We start from the raw sequence: 18,124 nt of genomic DNA on the forward strand, positions 1-18,124 counted from the left end.
ATGTTTTGTAGTTCAGACAAAAGACTCAACCTACAAGTCATGAATGAGAACGTCTGTATTATATTCATATTTGTCTTTATGACATAGCGATATATTAAAAAAAAAATAAACGAGTCATATACTAGGATATTCTGTTTATTTTAATTAGAATCAGAATCAGATTCTGAATCGTCAATACCAAAAGCCTTTGCAAATTTTGGCACTTGCTTCCTTATCAATCGGTCAAATGCAACTAATCTCCCAGAAATCGCCTTTTGATGGTAATCTTGTGGCTAAGAACATATCCGTGTATTTCGAATATGTATTTGTTGTCTGGTGTTTTTCATTCACTTTGTCACATACAATTGATGGTATAGTACCGTTGTTGTGGGAGATGTTTTTCAATTGGATTTGCCGTCGTATATTGAAGTTGTGCTTGCAAGGGTGATGGCCAGGTCTGCATTGGCGGCAGTAGACGGTACATCTCATACAATTTATCGCAAAATGAGCCACAAGAACAGTTTTATTCCGGACACAGACATATTGACTGTATTTGCAACCAGATTTTGATTAACAACCAAAATCACATACGACGTGTACGCAGCGATTTCCTGGGCCATCAAAATGATGCACAACAATTCAACTCGATGCCAGAAATAGGACACGGACTTCAAATTGATTTCTCAGAGAAGCTTTTCATACTAGAGGATAAAATATGTGCTAACCGTTATCTAATAACGACGACTTACAAACGACACAAATTTTAAGTCATAAAACAAGAAGAGATCGTTCTAATTTTAAATGCCAGAAGCTAAGTCGTCGCACTGGAGAATGCAGAGTTAATGTCGAACATGCTATTTGCAGACTTAAATGTCATAAATTAGTTGGTACAATGTGACGTCATCCGCGCAGGAAAATAAACCAGATTGATAAACCTTGCACTGGTTTGGTAGAAAAAGGGCACAATTTAATTGACTGAAAATAATAAAATCCTTACTTTATCATGTTTCATTTGACTTTACATAATGCATTATCATGTTAAGGATAGAAAAAAATCAATACGTCTTTTCAGACGACCCCTTTGAAATTTTCATCGTCTCTCGACTTTCGTTTGTTGCATGTCAAAAGTAATCATTTATCCAACACGTCTAATAGATAACGGTCAATATAAATTGAGTACAAGAAGTAAGATGGAAAACCTTAGCCAGGGAAGGAAGGGGGCTGGGAACAAACAAAAAATCCATTTAAGACAATTAAGGTCGACATTTAAATTGCAGTTTGACTATTAAATGGTCAGAGCGTCATGATGCTACATCATGGCAACGGACGTGAAGTCAGCTCATATCTTAAAGTGCCGTTGTTCATATGCATTATGAGAGTGTTTCGCAAGTAAAATACAGATTAAGGATGTGTTAGTTTGTAAGTATGCATACATATTTCATTGCGTTAAATAAAATCAAGTTTTGAAATCCAATTTTATTTATCTACACGTCTGGTCACTGGGGAATAAAAACATCATCACATTGATCTTTTCCGACCGGCATCAAAACCCTTGCAAAAGTAAGACGATACCTCGTGTAAAGAGAGTGCTATGCTCTCAGCACCTTAAAAACCCTTGCAAGAAAAAGAGTTGGTCTGTAGATGGCCTGCTACAAGGCAAAATTTCTGTTCCTATCAAACATACCCTAATTTTCCAGTGGCAGTCAAAATTTCCCTAACTTTCATCCTGGACGTCCTCTGTTACCATGGTTATATGACTGATCGATTGGAGTTATTGTTAATTTGATATCGTTTTGGACATGCATAAAATATTTGCCACTGGAATTCAAAGCAAACAACAATCAATCAATCAACCATAAATTTATAATTTATTGGTGTAATCATTATTTTCATGTGAAATAACCTGTTCTTTCTTTACAGTACCGTTAAGTTCTCAAATATGCACGAAAACAAAATTGTATTTAAAACGCATATTAAGTAAATGTTATACATTGTATACACGTCTAGATCGCGGTCATATGTATATTCATCAGGTCTTTGACCGTTTACAATAAAGGAGATGTACCGTGAACGCCTAATCAGTATAAGAATGATAAAATTAATCCTTTTTTATAGTGATTAAATATACACAAAATCTATTTAGTGATCGTTATGGTAATGAGCGCAGCAGGTGTGAATGGATTAAGTGTATTTATGGTAATGAGCGCAGCAGGTGTGAATAGATCAAATGTATTTCTTTATAACATTTGACTTTAAAGTGTACTGTGTCACTATTGAATTTTTTTTTAATAGTATATTGTATTGATCTCTCCAAACATTTAGTCCTTTACAATATACTATTGAATAAGTTTTTCTTATAAAAATGTAATGCAAGTGTTCTTTATTACAATGTAGCTCATTCACGTACACTTTTAGCTTAACACGTCGGCTTAAATCTAAGCAATATTAGGTTTTTGGAAGAAAACATGTTAACGCGCAGCCATTAAAACTCAGTTGTATTGATTGTGGATATTTATGATTTTCTAAAAAGGTAAAAACGTAAAACTTTTTCAGCATTTATGTTCTTGCCAGCGATCATAAAAGTAAAGTGTTATACCTTCTTTGCAAATACGTTAAGACGACAATTAAGGATGTTCTCTCCTCTTGTTTTTTTAATTTTTGCCATATATTCGGAATCCTCTGGTTTTATCCATGTAGTGCCATTAAAAAATTTGCCCACTAACCCCGCATTTTCTTTCCATAATTTAATTACATATTGTTTACATTGTAACATGTCATCTTTGAAAATCTTATAAAATCCTTGTTATTTTTTCATCGTTTTTGCAAGAAAAAAAGGTGCCAATGTTAAATGTATGAAAAATCTAGAGAGAATTATTTCCCGCCAAATTTTCAATGAATTATATCTCGAAAAGAAGTACACAGACCCTCTATTTTTTTCTGCTTTTTGAGTTTATTCATTTATATACTATCAATTTATAACAGTCTTTTAAAAAGCTTGTTATTTTGAAACAGAGTAGCGAACATCCTTAAACCTCATTTTAATCTAAAGTAAGGTAAACATACAAAGGGACTATCTGAAAACAGTCATAAATTTGTAAAACTTTGATATACTTTCAATTTTTGTTTACTAGGTTTCTACATAAGAAGTAGATTATATTTCAAATCAAGCATTTATAGCTAGTTTTTTAATGCTAGTAGTTTAAAAGGTTTGGTTGGCTTGCTTGCTTTGTTTGTATAAATTATGTAAATGTTTGCTCAAGCATTGTAATTAAGATTGACATCTGCAATCAATAGATAAGCGGGGCTTCAGCTTCAATACATTATTAAATTTGTTGGATTTTAAGTATAATGCGACGACTTCTTTGGACTACTACGATGAACGTCTAATATCATTTCTGGTTTTTCTTCTGTTTATATAAAAAAGAAGATATGGTATGATTGCCAATGAGACAACTCTCTACAAGAGACCAAATGACACAGAAATTCATGATAATGGAATATGTAGACGGCTCTCTCACAAGCAAAAAACCCCTAATTGCAAATATATAAGGGGTATATACTACAGGCACGGGGACTTATATATGGATATTTTTAGGATATTACTTTTTATTTATCGTTTTATACATGTTTGAATAACAGACTTGCCCTAAAATAGACAAATACGTTTTCTTTCTTTTTTAGATAAACATACTGATTATGTTAAAGACACTGATATTCATATGGTAACTGAAATATTTTACAGTTCCTTACACACAACAGTAGTCAAAAGTGTTGGTATATAAAAATAAGAAGATGTGGTATGATTGCCAAAGATACCAAATGACACAGACATTAACAACTATAGGTCACCGTACGGCCTTCAACAATGATTAAAACCAATACCGCATAGTCAGCTATAATAGGCTCCGAAATGACAAATTTAAAACTGTTCAAACAAGAAAACTAAAAAATATCATGGGAGACAGTCGCATATTGAACTGTTAAAACTTATATCAATAGAACGTCAATGTTCAAGCATATTAACTATTAAAGTTCTACCTGAATGGGTAGTATTTTTCTAACAGAGAGGCAAAATATATCAAAGTGATATTCAATCTTATAAGTCAAAGACAAAAAGAAAACCACATTAAAAATACATAAAAAAAAACGACTAAAAGACAAATTCAACCTAGACAACTAAAAACTGAAAAAAATAAACCCTATAAAAAAACGAAGGTGATCTCGTGTGCTCCGGAAGGTTAAGTAGATGCTGCACCACTTGTGGCACCTTCGTCTTACTCATGTTAGTACAACATACTTTGTGATAGTCTCATTCATTGATGCCACATTCGAGAAAAAGAGGATTCAAATTTTACAACAAAATAGTGTAGTATTCTTTATTTTCTTGTATGACATTAAACTGTAAAGACAGGCTTATTCTGATATTGATTATTCTTATTTTGCTATAAACATGATAAATGAAGTAAAATGACAATACAGATTTGAATTGAATTGACAAAAATGTAAACTAATAACGATTTTTATTTTCGCATTATCATTGAATTTAAAAATATCAAACTTCTTAGTTTAATTTGCCCAAAGCTTAAAGCAAAATTGGGTACTCATTTTTACTTTCTGTCGTTTAAGATAGCCCAACCGTTTTTTCGATGGTTGTATTTAATAGCTTTAACTTTGTTCTTTAAACAATATATTTAGACAAGCAAAAGACACATATTGAAGAAGATATATATGTAGCTTAGAAAAGTTTATGGGATGTGTATTTAAAAATATATCTCATTGGTGAGATTTTATCAACAAATAGAGCATTTATATTATCCAACCTTTCAACGTTTGTATTAGGTTTTGGACTTTTCAATTATTTTGGCCTCGGGGTTTACTGACTCAAAAAGACGTCAATTGACAAATATATATTTTTAATTACCCTAAATGAGGTGTGTGTCAAACAGGTAAAAACCTACGGATTTCAATCAAAATTTATAATGACAACCTTTGTTTATAGTCTTTTGTTTTCTTTAGTTTTTTTCAATTCATAAAGAAATTGCTTTTTATGTATATTTGTAAAAAAGCAAGATGTGGTATGATTGCCAATGAGACAACTCTCTTCCAGAAATAAAATGACGTAGAAGTTAACAACTATAGTTCACCGTACGGCCTTTAACAATGAGCAAAACCGATACCTTATACTACTCAGCAATAAAATGCCCCGTAATTCAAACGAAAAAATCAACGGTCTGATTTATGTACGAAATGATAAACAAAACAAAATATGATATACAGCAAAAAACGACAACCACCGAATACAATCTTTATATACAGTATTCTCTATAATAAGGATAATAATAAAAAGAGTTTCAAAAAGAACGAAAATATATCAATATGAATCATTAGAAATTAGCAAGAAGATGTCTGCTAAAATTTATATTCGCGGTTTTAAGCTTATGATTTTGGAATTCGTGCATTTTTCATGTTTTTATAGTTTATGCATATTTACCATCATATCAACACAAATGTTGAAGTTGTTTCAATGAGCCTCCCCCTCCCTTTTCCACCATTGTATATACATCTTTTACAGATAATGAGCTAAATATCAAAGATAAAGTTGTTTGTTTAAATAATCATAGCATTGATTTATATATTTAAAAACTTACATGAACATAATGAATAAGATAAAGGATCAAGATTCCGGCTTGCCACATTTTCGTACGATCAAGTTGACTCCTTCAATACTGCCAGACAACGTCTTAAATTTTTAACTTGTGATTTCTCGATATTTAACCGACTACATGTGATTCAATTCACGTGAAAGGTGTGCTTACAGGAACAATATTAAAGTGGTAAAGTTTATATATAACAAAATTCATCATAAAAATGTTTGTACCATATTGCGCACGACAAACTTATGCAAATTAGGTAAAGTAAAAATCTATTAATCTGATAATTGATTACGTACGCATACCTTAAGGGCAAGACGAAAAAAAACGCACTACATGAAACATACTATATAACAAATTTGATTCTTCAACCTTAAAGAGATTTATTCTAAAAACATCACGAGATAAAATTTGAATACTATCAGCACCGTGGGTAATATCTGCCTCATACGCGCTATGGTACTGACATGATTTAGATTACTAAAACAACATGTATAGACGTTAATGCAAAGTCCATGAACTTATATATGCAATTCTAATTAAATTAAGATATAACTACCTCAGTTTTTCCTCGAAACAAGTTCCAATTGCATCAATTCAACTATACACCAAATAACCGTTTTGGTTGGCAAAGATTTGTTTGTACCATAGATAACCCTAATATTGTTTGATAAACGGTAATATCCATTTCATTATTAAAGATGTATCTAAATTGGTGTATTACTGATTTATATAAGCAACACAACCGGTGCCACCAGTGGTGCTGAAACTGATTTTCCTTTCTAAGTACCTGCGTTTACCAATAATTTAATTTAGTTAGGGTGGTAGTTGGTCAACTGACTGTTTTATGTTTTTTTTTTCGTAACCACAATCCCGTCCTCTTTTTTTCGAATGTAACATCATCGAATTAGACTTATCACCGAAATTGCACTTACATAGGCAACAGGACAGATGCCGGACACATATTATCAGGATTCGTTTACTATTCGGGAAAACATGAGATCACCTCCGGGTTGTGGTAGGGTTCGTGTTTGCTCAGTCTTTATTGTTTTATGTTGTGTTTAGTAGACTTCATTTCTTTTTGTCGATTTTTGCAATGGCGTTGTCGGTCTTCGACGTTTGAGTTTGAATATCCCTTTAATATCACCGCCTCTCACTTTTTTTCTTTTTTCCCTTTTTTTTTTTGGGGGGGGGGGGGGGGGGGGGGGCGGGCACTGGCCACTGTAAATACCTTGAATTTTGTGTTGACCTTTCTTTCATCTATAATATACTATATGTATGTAGTATGTGTTTTTGAGTTAATATAATTTCATCGGGAGGGAATTAACCCGATAAATTAATACGGTGAATTTATACGATAAATTGATACGATGAATTAATAAAAGCATCTTCGCTGCTGTCTGTAAAAAAGTAATTTCTTTCTCGTAGAAGTCTTTTGATAGAAAATAAGCAATGCATTTCGTGCTCTGAATAATAGTGAAAAAGAGGTCCCCGAGCTTGATTTTGAGTTACGAGCATTTGGAGAGAAAATAATTGGACGGTTAAAAAGGATTTAATTTTATGTTAGAAAAGTTTTTGATTTGATGCTTTTCTTTTAATTTGAAACATGAAGAAATCTGGGTCAAATTTGAGCTTATTCCATTAAAAAGTAGAATAAAAAAAAATACCTAACTCCAAGAAAAATTCAAAACGGAAAGTTCCTAACCAAATGGCAAAATCAAAAGCTCAAACACATCAAACGGAATAGAAAACAACTGTCATATTCCTGATTTGGTACAGCAATTTCCTTATGTAGAAAATGGTGGACTAAAATTGGTTTTATATCTAGCGAAACCTCTCACTTGTTTAAAAGTGCGTTTTTCTCATCATTATGCGTCCGTTGATATTTTTCAAAACAATCTTCTCCTCTAAAACTACCGCGCCTATTGAATCTAAACTTGACCACAATCATCCTTGACGACAGTTTTCTAGTCAGATTATGTAATAAAAATTACAGTGAAGGAGGAAACCCTGAATTAATAGACCCGGGACGTTCAGGAGCTTGATATTTTGTATATATATATATACCCTGACCTACGTCATTTTTAGAATTGTACACGCATTTTTGTTTTTGGTTTTAATTGTATATATTTCAAGATTGTTATAGTTAAATCAGTTGTCGATCTTTTGTTAATGAGTTTTTGTTAGTATTTTCATAGCTGGAAAAGGTTTAAACTCAGGTCTACGAATTTCTTGTATTCGTATATATCAATAATTTATTTAAATATACATAATTATTATGCAAATTTGAGTCATGTGTGATTTAGTAATTCCTCAAAACAAAAAAACTTTCGTTGTCAGTACGTGCGTCAAAAAAACATAAAGCTCAGATTCTGTGAAATATTCAGACGTTTGAATATGCATAATAAATTACCTATGTTCCCTGCGTTGCACATATTTACATTTCCAAGAGTAATAAATAAACAAAACCTTTTAATTTTTGTTCTTTAAAACTTTTTAAAAATATCTTAGAGATATGAAGACTAATAATATTTGAAACGAAATGTTTATATTTGTCAGACTTCTCATCCGAATGTAGAAAATTACGTGTTATGTCTGATTATTTCGACTGTTTGTACAGCTTCAGAATATTATTTTTTTTTGTTAATTATTTAACAACGTAGCCACATAAGGGGGAATAACTGAGATAGCCTCCCTTTGATAAAAGAATGTGTATTAATTAAGCTTTTTTGATGTGTAGCAAGGAAACGAGTTCCGTGACACAATTTTCTTCTTTCTAATTTCTGAGAGAACATTATAAGAGCTATCTTTCTATATTGTGTCTTAAAATTCTATCGTTTATACAAAAAAAAGATGTGGTATGATTGCCAATTAGATAACTCTACTCCTGAGACCAAATGACGTAGGTTTTACGCTTGTCTTATAATAAAACTAAGCGATTTAAGTATATAATACATATTCAACTTTTTTTTCAATTTGAATATCATTATTATGACTGTAATAAACCTAATCAATTTTAATACATTTTCTTATATCCTTATAACTTGATCAATTTTACAAATATTACGTACATGTATACATTGTGTCTAATGATGTATTATGTAAATTCGCATGTAATACAAAAAAAGTAAAACTTCTTATTATAGTTAAGGTTAACGGTTAATGAACTTTCAATTGTACTTTTAAAAGCGGTGTAATTAAATTGAAATCAATAATTGTTTACATACAAAAAGGTGATTCATTTCTGTTTTCTTTATTTTATTAGATAATTTGTCTTTATTCTACATTTTTTTATGTTATTTTTCTCTTTTCTTTATTTTTAAAGTAATTTTTCTTACTCTTCGGTATTTTTGCCGACTCTGTCAACCCAAATCTAACACTCGTACAGCCGTGGATCTTTGCATTTTGAAAAGGGGGGGGGTCAAGTCCCCGGAACAGTATAAACTGTCAAATAATTAAAAATAAATTCAAATAAAATAAATATTAATATACAAAGAGGGGGTTCAAACTCCCGGAACCTCCACCCCCTTGATCCGCCAATGGTCATACATTACTTCTGGCGAAACCTTGTGGAAAAATAAGCATGCATAGCAGCAGATTAAAATGAATAGCCAATCCGCAAAAAATCCTCCCATCCCCCTATAATATCAAATCGTCGTCCCCTGAAGTACAATGTTAGTCCAAAGTATCATCTATTTTTAGATAAGCTTTCATAGTATTAGGTTATGTTAATGTGGTACGCATAAAATACTTCATTCGTAAATTTTGTTATGTATATAGTCCGTTGAATGCATATAGTACACTTTTTTTGTACTTGTTGACCGATAAGATGATTTTGTAGTTTATTGTTACAATAAAATGATAAATATCATTAAACAAAAACTTATATATCCTTGTTCAAGTTGTTGTTCAGGGTGTCCTGGAAGACAATAACAATATTTTCTTGTTTTAATTTCATTTTTATACAGGATTAACATAGACAGATAACTTAATATTTACAAAAACATGACCCCGTGGTTACAGATGATTAACTCAGATATATATGCATCCTTGTTTATATTTTACTTGGTTTCTTTGTGGGTCTGGATGGAGGATCCTTCATTTCTGTATTCTTTGATTTTAGGCCAGATTTCTCTATTCTTTATATTTTTGTCCAGTTCTCTGTATTTTTTATATTTTAGCACCCGATCACTCTCTTTTATTTATTTTTTGGTCCATTTTTTCTCTTCTGTTAACCCCCATCCAGACCCTCATGCGGGACTTCAGTGCACTGTTTGTCATCTATAAGTTTTTGCAGGGTTTGATTGTTTAAACTTCTTGGAAACATTATTGACCCTGTATTAAAGATCAATTTTGTGAATTAAATCCTCTAGCAAGGACATATATTTTGATTCACGATGAAGAGCTAGCAGAAAGAGCAAATTCTGTGCTGTGCGAAATGTGTGTCATTTTTTAGGTTTTTAACTCTTTGAATGACATTTCAATTTTGTTTTACGTTTTAAAATTTTGATATCTGAAGCTTTCAACTCTTTGAATGACATTTCAATTTTGTTTTACGTTTTAAAATTTTGATATCTGAAGCTTTTTTGTCCTTTTTTGTTAAAACGCTTTTATTTTAAAGTAATTGAATAACATATAATTTTGGTTAATAATTGTTTCGATAGCTGCATTTTATTGCTCGGTTGATGACCAACTTTCGGGTGTATGTTATCGTTTCTGTGACTCGTTAGTAATTTAAAGCTAAGCAGTCAGATCATATCCGTAAAAATAATTACTTTAGAAAACTATTTGATAGATAACGCCTAAGTCTTCTTGTTTTCGTTCCGTTCGTTAGCTGTCTTGTCAAAACAAAAATGTACCCTCCGCCACCCCATTTCAGCCAGCCTACATTGCTCATGTGACGGAATTATCTCAGCTACGCAGCAATACCTCTGCACTGCCAATCATTGCATTTTTTTTTTTATCACAGGTGAGTCTTTTAAATGATTTTTGTATACCCCAAGTTCTATCAACTTACAACTCAAATTTCATTAACTAGACTACAGTTGATCGGACACGTCGAATTTCCTTTCATCCAGTGTTTCGCAAGCATCCATAGTTCGCGCAAACTTAATGCTTTACAACAGATCAGGATTCAGAGAATTCGACGGAAAATATTTTAAAAATTAGCTAAGATGATTTCCCAAGTACTGTTGGTAGATATAAGAAGATGTGGTATGAGTGCCAATGAGACAACTCTCCATCCAAGTCAAAATTTATAAAAGTAAACCATTATAGGTCACAGTACGGTCTTCAACACGGAGCCTTGGCCCACACCGAACAGTAAGCTATAAAGGGCCCCAAAAAATTACTAGTGTAAAACCATTCAAACGGGAAAACCAACGGTCCAAGTACTCTTGGGTCTGTTTTGATGCTGTCGGTTCCAGACCACTACCTAATTAGGAACTTCTTGATGATTCAATTATAGACTTGTGTTCTTCAATGTAATATGTATCAAATACGTGTTTCTGCAACAAAGGCAAATAGTCTATTTTTAATTTGTCGTAAGTATAATATATTGAAATTGATGCAAATGTTATCTTTAATTTCGGCAGCGAACATACTCAACTAGTTTTGTAAGTTTAACACAGATATAACCTGTATACGGGCTATACTTAAGTAAAAAATGTAGTTCGAAGATCGCACTCGTTTGTGCCATCAACACAGTCTTCTCCTGAAACCCATTTATACGCATACACAAAAATCAGAATTAATTCGTCAAAGTTTTATGAAATAGAGTAGCTAAGATAAGTACAAATATGCAGTCTCATAAAGGTACAAATTTTAGCGGACCTATATATTTTCAACAGAATGTCCTGTGGGAACCAGCTATCCTCTTTTCAAACGTTTTATTTAAATTATACGTTCGAAGCTTAAGAGTTAATATTGTGTATGAAATTCATAACATTTGGTTGAGGCTAGATAACATTATAGGGCGGAAACGGCAAATTCAGCAATTTCCCATTTAAAAAGGGACATAACTCTAGAACGATGAAAGTGACGCCATTTTTAAATATAATTTGGTTGAGGCAAACTAAAATTGGTGGGGTTCGTGCAGGTCAGTCTTTAGTTTTTAATGTTGTGTTTTGTATACTGTTGTTTGTCTTTTGGGCTTTTTATTTTTTGCCATAGCGTAGTCAGTTTAATTAAAACATATGAGTTTGAATGTCCCTTTGGTATCATTTAAGAATCAAAATTCATAGTTTTATTTAATGTCAATAACTGTCATAAACACAAGCTAAAGTGAGCTTTTCAAGTCGATTATCTTTTAGAGAACGGAAACCAATTTTGGAACGTCCGGACGTACAGACGGACAAAGGTAAAACGTAATGCCTCATTCACCTTACTGGCGGAGGCATACAAATGTTCTAGAGAATATTAAACACTATTTCACAATTGTTTACTTATTCATTTTGCGTTTTTGTCTCATTATAAAAAAAAAAGAAGATGTGGTATGAGTGTCAATGAGACAATTCTCCATCTAGGTCACAATGTATAAAAAGTTAACAATTATAGGTCCAAGTACGGCCTTCAACACGGAGCCTTGGCTCACACCGAACAGCAAGCTATAAAGGGCCCCAACATAACTAGTATGAAACATTTCAAACAGGAAAACCAACGGTCTATATAAATAAGAAGATGTGGTATACGTGCCAATGAGACAACTCTCCATCCAAGTCACAATGTATAGAAAGTAAACAATTATGGGTCAAAGTACGGCCTTCAACACGGAGTCTTGGCTCACACCGAACAGCAAACTGTCAAGGGCCCCAACATGACTAGTGGAAAACGATTCAAACAGGAAACCTAATGGTCTAATAGCCTATACAAAAAACTATATAAACAAGAATGTGTCCATAGTACTCGGATTTCCCACTCGCACTATCATTTTCCTTGTTCAGTAAACCATGAAATTGGGGTCAAAACTGTAATTTGGCATTAAAATTAGAAAGATCATATCATAAGAAACATGTGTACTAAGTTTCAAGTTGATTGAACTTCAACTTCATCAAAAACAAACTTTAACCTGAAGCAAAATAGACGGATGGGCGGATGGACGGACGAACGGACAGACGAACGGACGAACGGACGAACGGACGCACAGACCAAACAACATAATGGTCCTAGGTGGGGCATAAAAACGAGAAACGAGAAACACCTATGAACCAGACCAACAAACGACAACCACTGAACAACAGTCTCCTGACTTAGGACAGGAGCATAAAAATGCAGCGGGTTTAAACGTTTTAACAGGCATGTATGTACTTCTCTCTATAGTACTAGCAAAAACTGATAAGAACACTAATGGATAAAAAGTTTTACTTTATTTAACTTAACCATATTAATGTACAACACAATTATATATTGTATTTTTTCTGTAGAACTGATCAGTAAACAGGATTTACACATTTGTATTGACATCCTTGCTTGCAACATTTTTTCTTCCCACGACAGGATGAATCGTTTCTACAGCTTCGTCGGACATAACACCTTGACTTTGGGTATCGGTCTCTTGGACAATTGTTAGTTGTTGGCTTATTTTCTACAAAGAAAAAAATCTATTAATTAACAATGCACGCGTTGTCGTGCTTAGTCGGGTTCTCCTCTTATATTTGATGTGTTTCCCTCAGTTTTAGTTTGTAACCCGGATTTGTTTTTTTTCTCAATCGATTTATGAATTTCGAACAGCGGTATACTACTGTTGCCTATATTTAGCATACCCCTACTCGTGATTACAAGTATCGGAAACAAGAAGAATGTGTCTTACGTTTCTAAGTGCCTCGATAGCCAACTGGTGGCCGAGTGGTCTTAGTAATAAAAATACTGTATCACTAGCCTGTCAACACTGACGCTGTGCGTTCGAATCCCGAACATGGCAGATGCGCTCGACTCCAATCATAATTGACTACGATTGTTAGCTTTCCTACCGAAGGTTGGTGGTTCTTTCTGGGCGCTCAGGCTTCCTTCACCAATAAAAACTCACCGCCACATATAACACTATAGTGCTTAGAGAGGCGTTAAACACCAATAAATCAACAAATCAATCAACATTTGAAGTCAATTTGTTCAGTAGTTTTCGAGAAATATGCGACAAAAACATTTTAAGTTCATTTGACAAATCATTCAAAGCATCGGCAGCACGTAACTTTCTTGACAACTCATATTCGACAAGCGGCTGAAAACACATGAAGTTTTACTGCTAAGAGAAGTTTCTGAGAAAAGTATAACAAAAATATTTGGTGGACGGACAGACGGACATGGTGATTACAATATAATCCTCACTACTAGATTAGGGATATAATTTACAACAACCAGACATTTATAATACACATGTCTCTGTTAAAGGGACATTGGCTACGAGATACAAAAAAACAAGATAGGATTTTTTTTTGTTCAATCATTATTGAAAGTGAAAAATTAAAATAATAATTCTTTTAGCAGCCAATTTGGTTCAATTTTGTCAAAATAAGCTAATAAACATCGGTGATCAATTATTCACTTGTAAGTGAATCATTCGACCTCATTGAATCCGTATCCATGTGACCTTCAATTCAACCCCTTAGCTGGACATGGGTTACACATGTATTCAGTTATTTAAAGGAAACGAATTTCAACATTCAAATTGAAACAATGATGAACCATTTGGTAGACTGATTCGATACACAAAAAAATCATTCTTATACAGTCAAAAATCAGGATAAACATACTGTTTAACCTACAATTGAAATCAAACAGCCTAAGAAAAATCCAATTGCACGTGGTCACTATCTGTTTATATTTAAATTTATGTTTAAATCGGGTTATATTACCGTCGGCAGTCATAAGAGGTCATCTCGATGATTAATTAGATGGCGTTTAGACAAAAATGCACACGAAATGTTGATACATATCATCGAGTTCATGCATTGTTAATTGTTTATATAAAATTTTTTGTAATTTTAGTATGTTATAAATCAAATATAAGAATTTGAGTCAAATCGGTGAATATGAATTTGACAGCTAATGCTCCTGTAAGTCCTATAAATAAATATACGTCTAAAATGTACAACAACACATAAGGAAACCAAAGAGTTTTCAACGTAGCGAGAAAATCCAGTACTCGAAGCGGGCTTTAGCTGGCCCCTTAACAATAATGCATGCTAGTTTAGCGAGATGGACGCCACACTAAACTCCGAAACATTGAAATGATTCAAATTTGAAAAAAACACACACAAGACTATCAAAGGCTAGAGATTCCTGACTCGGGACAAGAGCATTGAGTGTAAAAAATGACCTAAGGTCTTGGCAAATACAGCTACGATTATCTATAACTGATAAAAAATGAAAACAGCACTTTAAAAATTTCATGCGTCCGAAGCGCTTTTCTGGATTTACCTTTATCAGGAATGCTAAAAGCCGAATATTTACATTAGACAACCTGGTGATTAAAAATGTGAAAAGTTTTTGACGGACCATGCTCGCCATGTAATGAAATCAGCTCTCGTAAATATAAGTTAAAATTATGATTACCGTCAGGACAACAAGCAAAGTACTCATCAGCTGGTCCTCCTAGACAGCTGTATCCAGCTGGACACTTGTTAGAGCCGATAACCATTCCACAGGAAAGTGTTGGATGAGGATCACCAAATTTACAAGCTATAGATAGAAATTAATATACAAAATGTAAACATATCATTGATTAGTCTTCGGTAGACCGCATGTCTGGCGTACCAAATTATAAGTACCTTTCGGACTTTTTTGCACAGTAACGTTTCCTTTAGTTTATTTTTAGATAGAAATAAGAAGATGTGGTATGAGTGCCAATGAGACAACTCTCCATCCAAGTCACAATATCTTAATTTAAAAAAAGTGAGGTGAGAGTTCTGGATGAAAACTTGAAAAAGCTCTTCGGATGGAGCGTACTCGGTATCTTAAATCTTATTGCATAATGCTTTTATATATTCATCTATGAAAACTATGATTAAAATAAAGTTACTTACGGATTTTGCAGCAGACTGAATTTTTACAGTAGGTTCCTGGTGGGCACGGTGTACTGGGAAATGGTCCTATTCTACATGTCCCTTGGGGTGTTCCCTTTTCACAAGCTATATGAACATAAAGATGCAATTTATATACCCTTTTACTTAAATGACTCGTGTTTTTTTTCTCTAGCAATTTGAAGTCCCACATAAAGTCAACTGTTCCAGAAATTGTTGTTTCGGTTCAGAATGTTTAGAAGAATATGTGATGCATTATTAAAAGACAATATTAATATAAAACTATATTTAGATGTCATGCCAATAGCTTAGTGTGTGCTACAATTTATATTAACTATTCTGTTCGGAAGTCCACGTGAAAAGAATCTATATCTGGAGATACGGATCAAAGGTCAATTAGCCGTTTCAGAATCTAATGCATTCTGGGTAACATTTTCAAAAGCGTACACCAAAACGTTGTGATTGGCTTAATGAATTGAAATTTAACCAATGACGTGACGTTGATTTCATTTTGGGGTACGAAAAATGACAATACCCATTACCCTTAAGATTCTGAAAAGGCGAATAAGGCAGAAACTCAACACTATGCAATCTGATGTTTCTTGTTGGGATATTATAATATTGTTAATGGTAAACTACTTGTCGATACCCCTTTCCAGACAAACATAAGAGTCCCTATTTTCGGAATTAACTCACCAAGTAGACATTGACATGTCTGGCAACCATTGACGTCATACTTATAACCATATGGACATTGTCTTCTGCATTTTATTTGAGGACATACTGAAACACAAAAAAATAGATAAAATGTATACATTCTAAATAAAGTTGCATAAGATATTAACGAATATACAAAATATCATGTTCTAAATATCTAACAGTTTTAGAATTTGCTTGAATAAACATAATCAGGTACGCTTCCAAAAAAATTTTAAAGCCAAAAGTACCAAATATAAAAAAACATGAAACCAAACAGTACATGAACAAAACGTCAAAACCGACTAAGATAAGATTCATATTTAGGCGCTGCAATATACTGTTCTGTTTATGGACTAGAAATTTACAGACAAAATGTATCATAAAAACATTAACGGTACCAATTTTTCTGCACCAGATTTTTATCTCTTTAACTTCATTTGTATATATAAAGGCAACAGTATATATAATTTGGTGAATGTTTGGTTAGAATTTTTTAAGACAAGGTAGATGTAAAAATAAGAAGATGTGGTATACGGCCTTCAACAAAGAGCAAACCAATACCGCATAGTCAGCTATAAAAGGCCCCGAAATGATAAATGAAAAACAATTCAAAGGGGAAAACTAACGGCCTTACTAAGAGCTTACCATAAGGACAGCACACTCCATCACCATCTGTAGGAGGAGTATTACATTGATATCGAGCGGGACATCTTTGTTGACCTGAACCACAGTTGATTGATGGCAATGGTTTAACATTACCTGCACATCCTAAAAAAAGAATGAATCCATGAATGTGAAGGATATAAGTTTAAAAAAAAACAGACCTGAAATTAAGTATAACTTTTTTCTTAAAGAGATATTCCATTGGATGATTTCACATGAATTTGGTTTGTTGAATGTACATCATGCCCATCTGTCATCCATTTCATAAAAAATATGTTTACCACCTATGGTATCATGATGTAACGGGTCTAGTTTTAAATGTTTATTGTTCATGTCGGAACTATTCGTCCGGGATCGTTCAAACCATGATTTAGTTAGTTTTGTGTCATATTACCAGTTAACATAGGGAACCATGCATGGGTTCGAATCCCGGCGAGGGAAGAACAAAAATTTGCAGATTTAACATTGTTGTGCTGATAGTTAGAGTAATTATGAATATAATATGTGTTTTCAGCCGTGTATCCAATGGATGGATCTGTCGTAGAGTTGTCACTTGTTAAGACGTACTTATATATATATATATATCTTGGATGATAAATTTCAGCTTGCTTTCTGTAAAGACTGGAATATTCAGAATTGTGATTTGTGTGTAAAAAAAAAAATCTGAACAAATTTGAATAAATTGTTATTCCTTGGATCGATGAAAATAATCACTTTACTGTCGTCACGTGTTACATATTTCGTTTTTATTTGTTTTTATTGGTTTATAATTGTTGCAATGTAGACAACTGTATCAAATCTTCAAAAAGTTTTCGTTTAATTATTAACAGTTTCTTCTATAGTCAGGAATAATGAGAATCTTGAAGAGGAGTTTGACAAATGGTAAAGACCTCATTTTTTTTTTTGTCTATTGTTTCTTGAGCATTTGTTTCTGTCACTACCTATTTATTATAACCATATATATCCGGTTCATGAAATGAGTTTCTCTTATTACATATAAGTTAAACACATACCTATTGTCAAGTCATTTAAGATGGCATATTTTGGTATTAATATTGATTCACTCATAAGGTCTTTGCATCGGAAATAAACACATTTATTCTAAAACCAGTTGTT

At 32.9% G+C, this 18,124-nt stretch overlaps 2 protein-coding genes across 2 annotated transcripts in view; both read right to left on the bottom strand.

Moving 5' to 3' along the window:
* The window catches only part of LOC127732526 (uncharacterized protein ZC84.1-like), a 108,659-nt gene extending 102,894 nt beyond the window's left edge, over window positions 1-5,765 (bottom strand). Inside the window, exon 1 of the mRNA XM_052241554.1 lies at window positions 5,628-5,765. Within this exon, the coding sequence (XP_052097514.1) occupies window positions 5,628-5,675 (48 nt within the window). The 5' untranslated portion in view covers window positions 5,676-5,765. The remainder of the gene's footprint in view (window positions 1-5,627) is intronic.
* LOC127732525 (cysteine-rich motor neuron 1 protein-like) overlaps window positions 1-18,124 on the bottom strand; it is a 319,989-nt gene that overhangs the window by 263,827 nt on the left and 38,038 nt on the right. The window lies entirely within an intron of this gene.

Source organism: Mytilus californianus, unplaced genomic scaffold (genome assembly GCF_021869535.1).
Source record: "Mytilus californianus isolate M0D057914Y unplaced genomic scaffold, xbMytCali1.0.p SCAF_25, whole genome shotgun sequence".
NCBI classification, from domain to species: domain Eukaryota; kingdom Metazoa; phylum Mollusca; class Bivalvia; order Mytilida; family Mytilidae; genus Mytilus; species Mytilus californianus.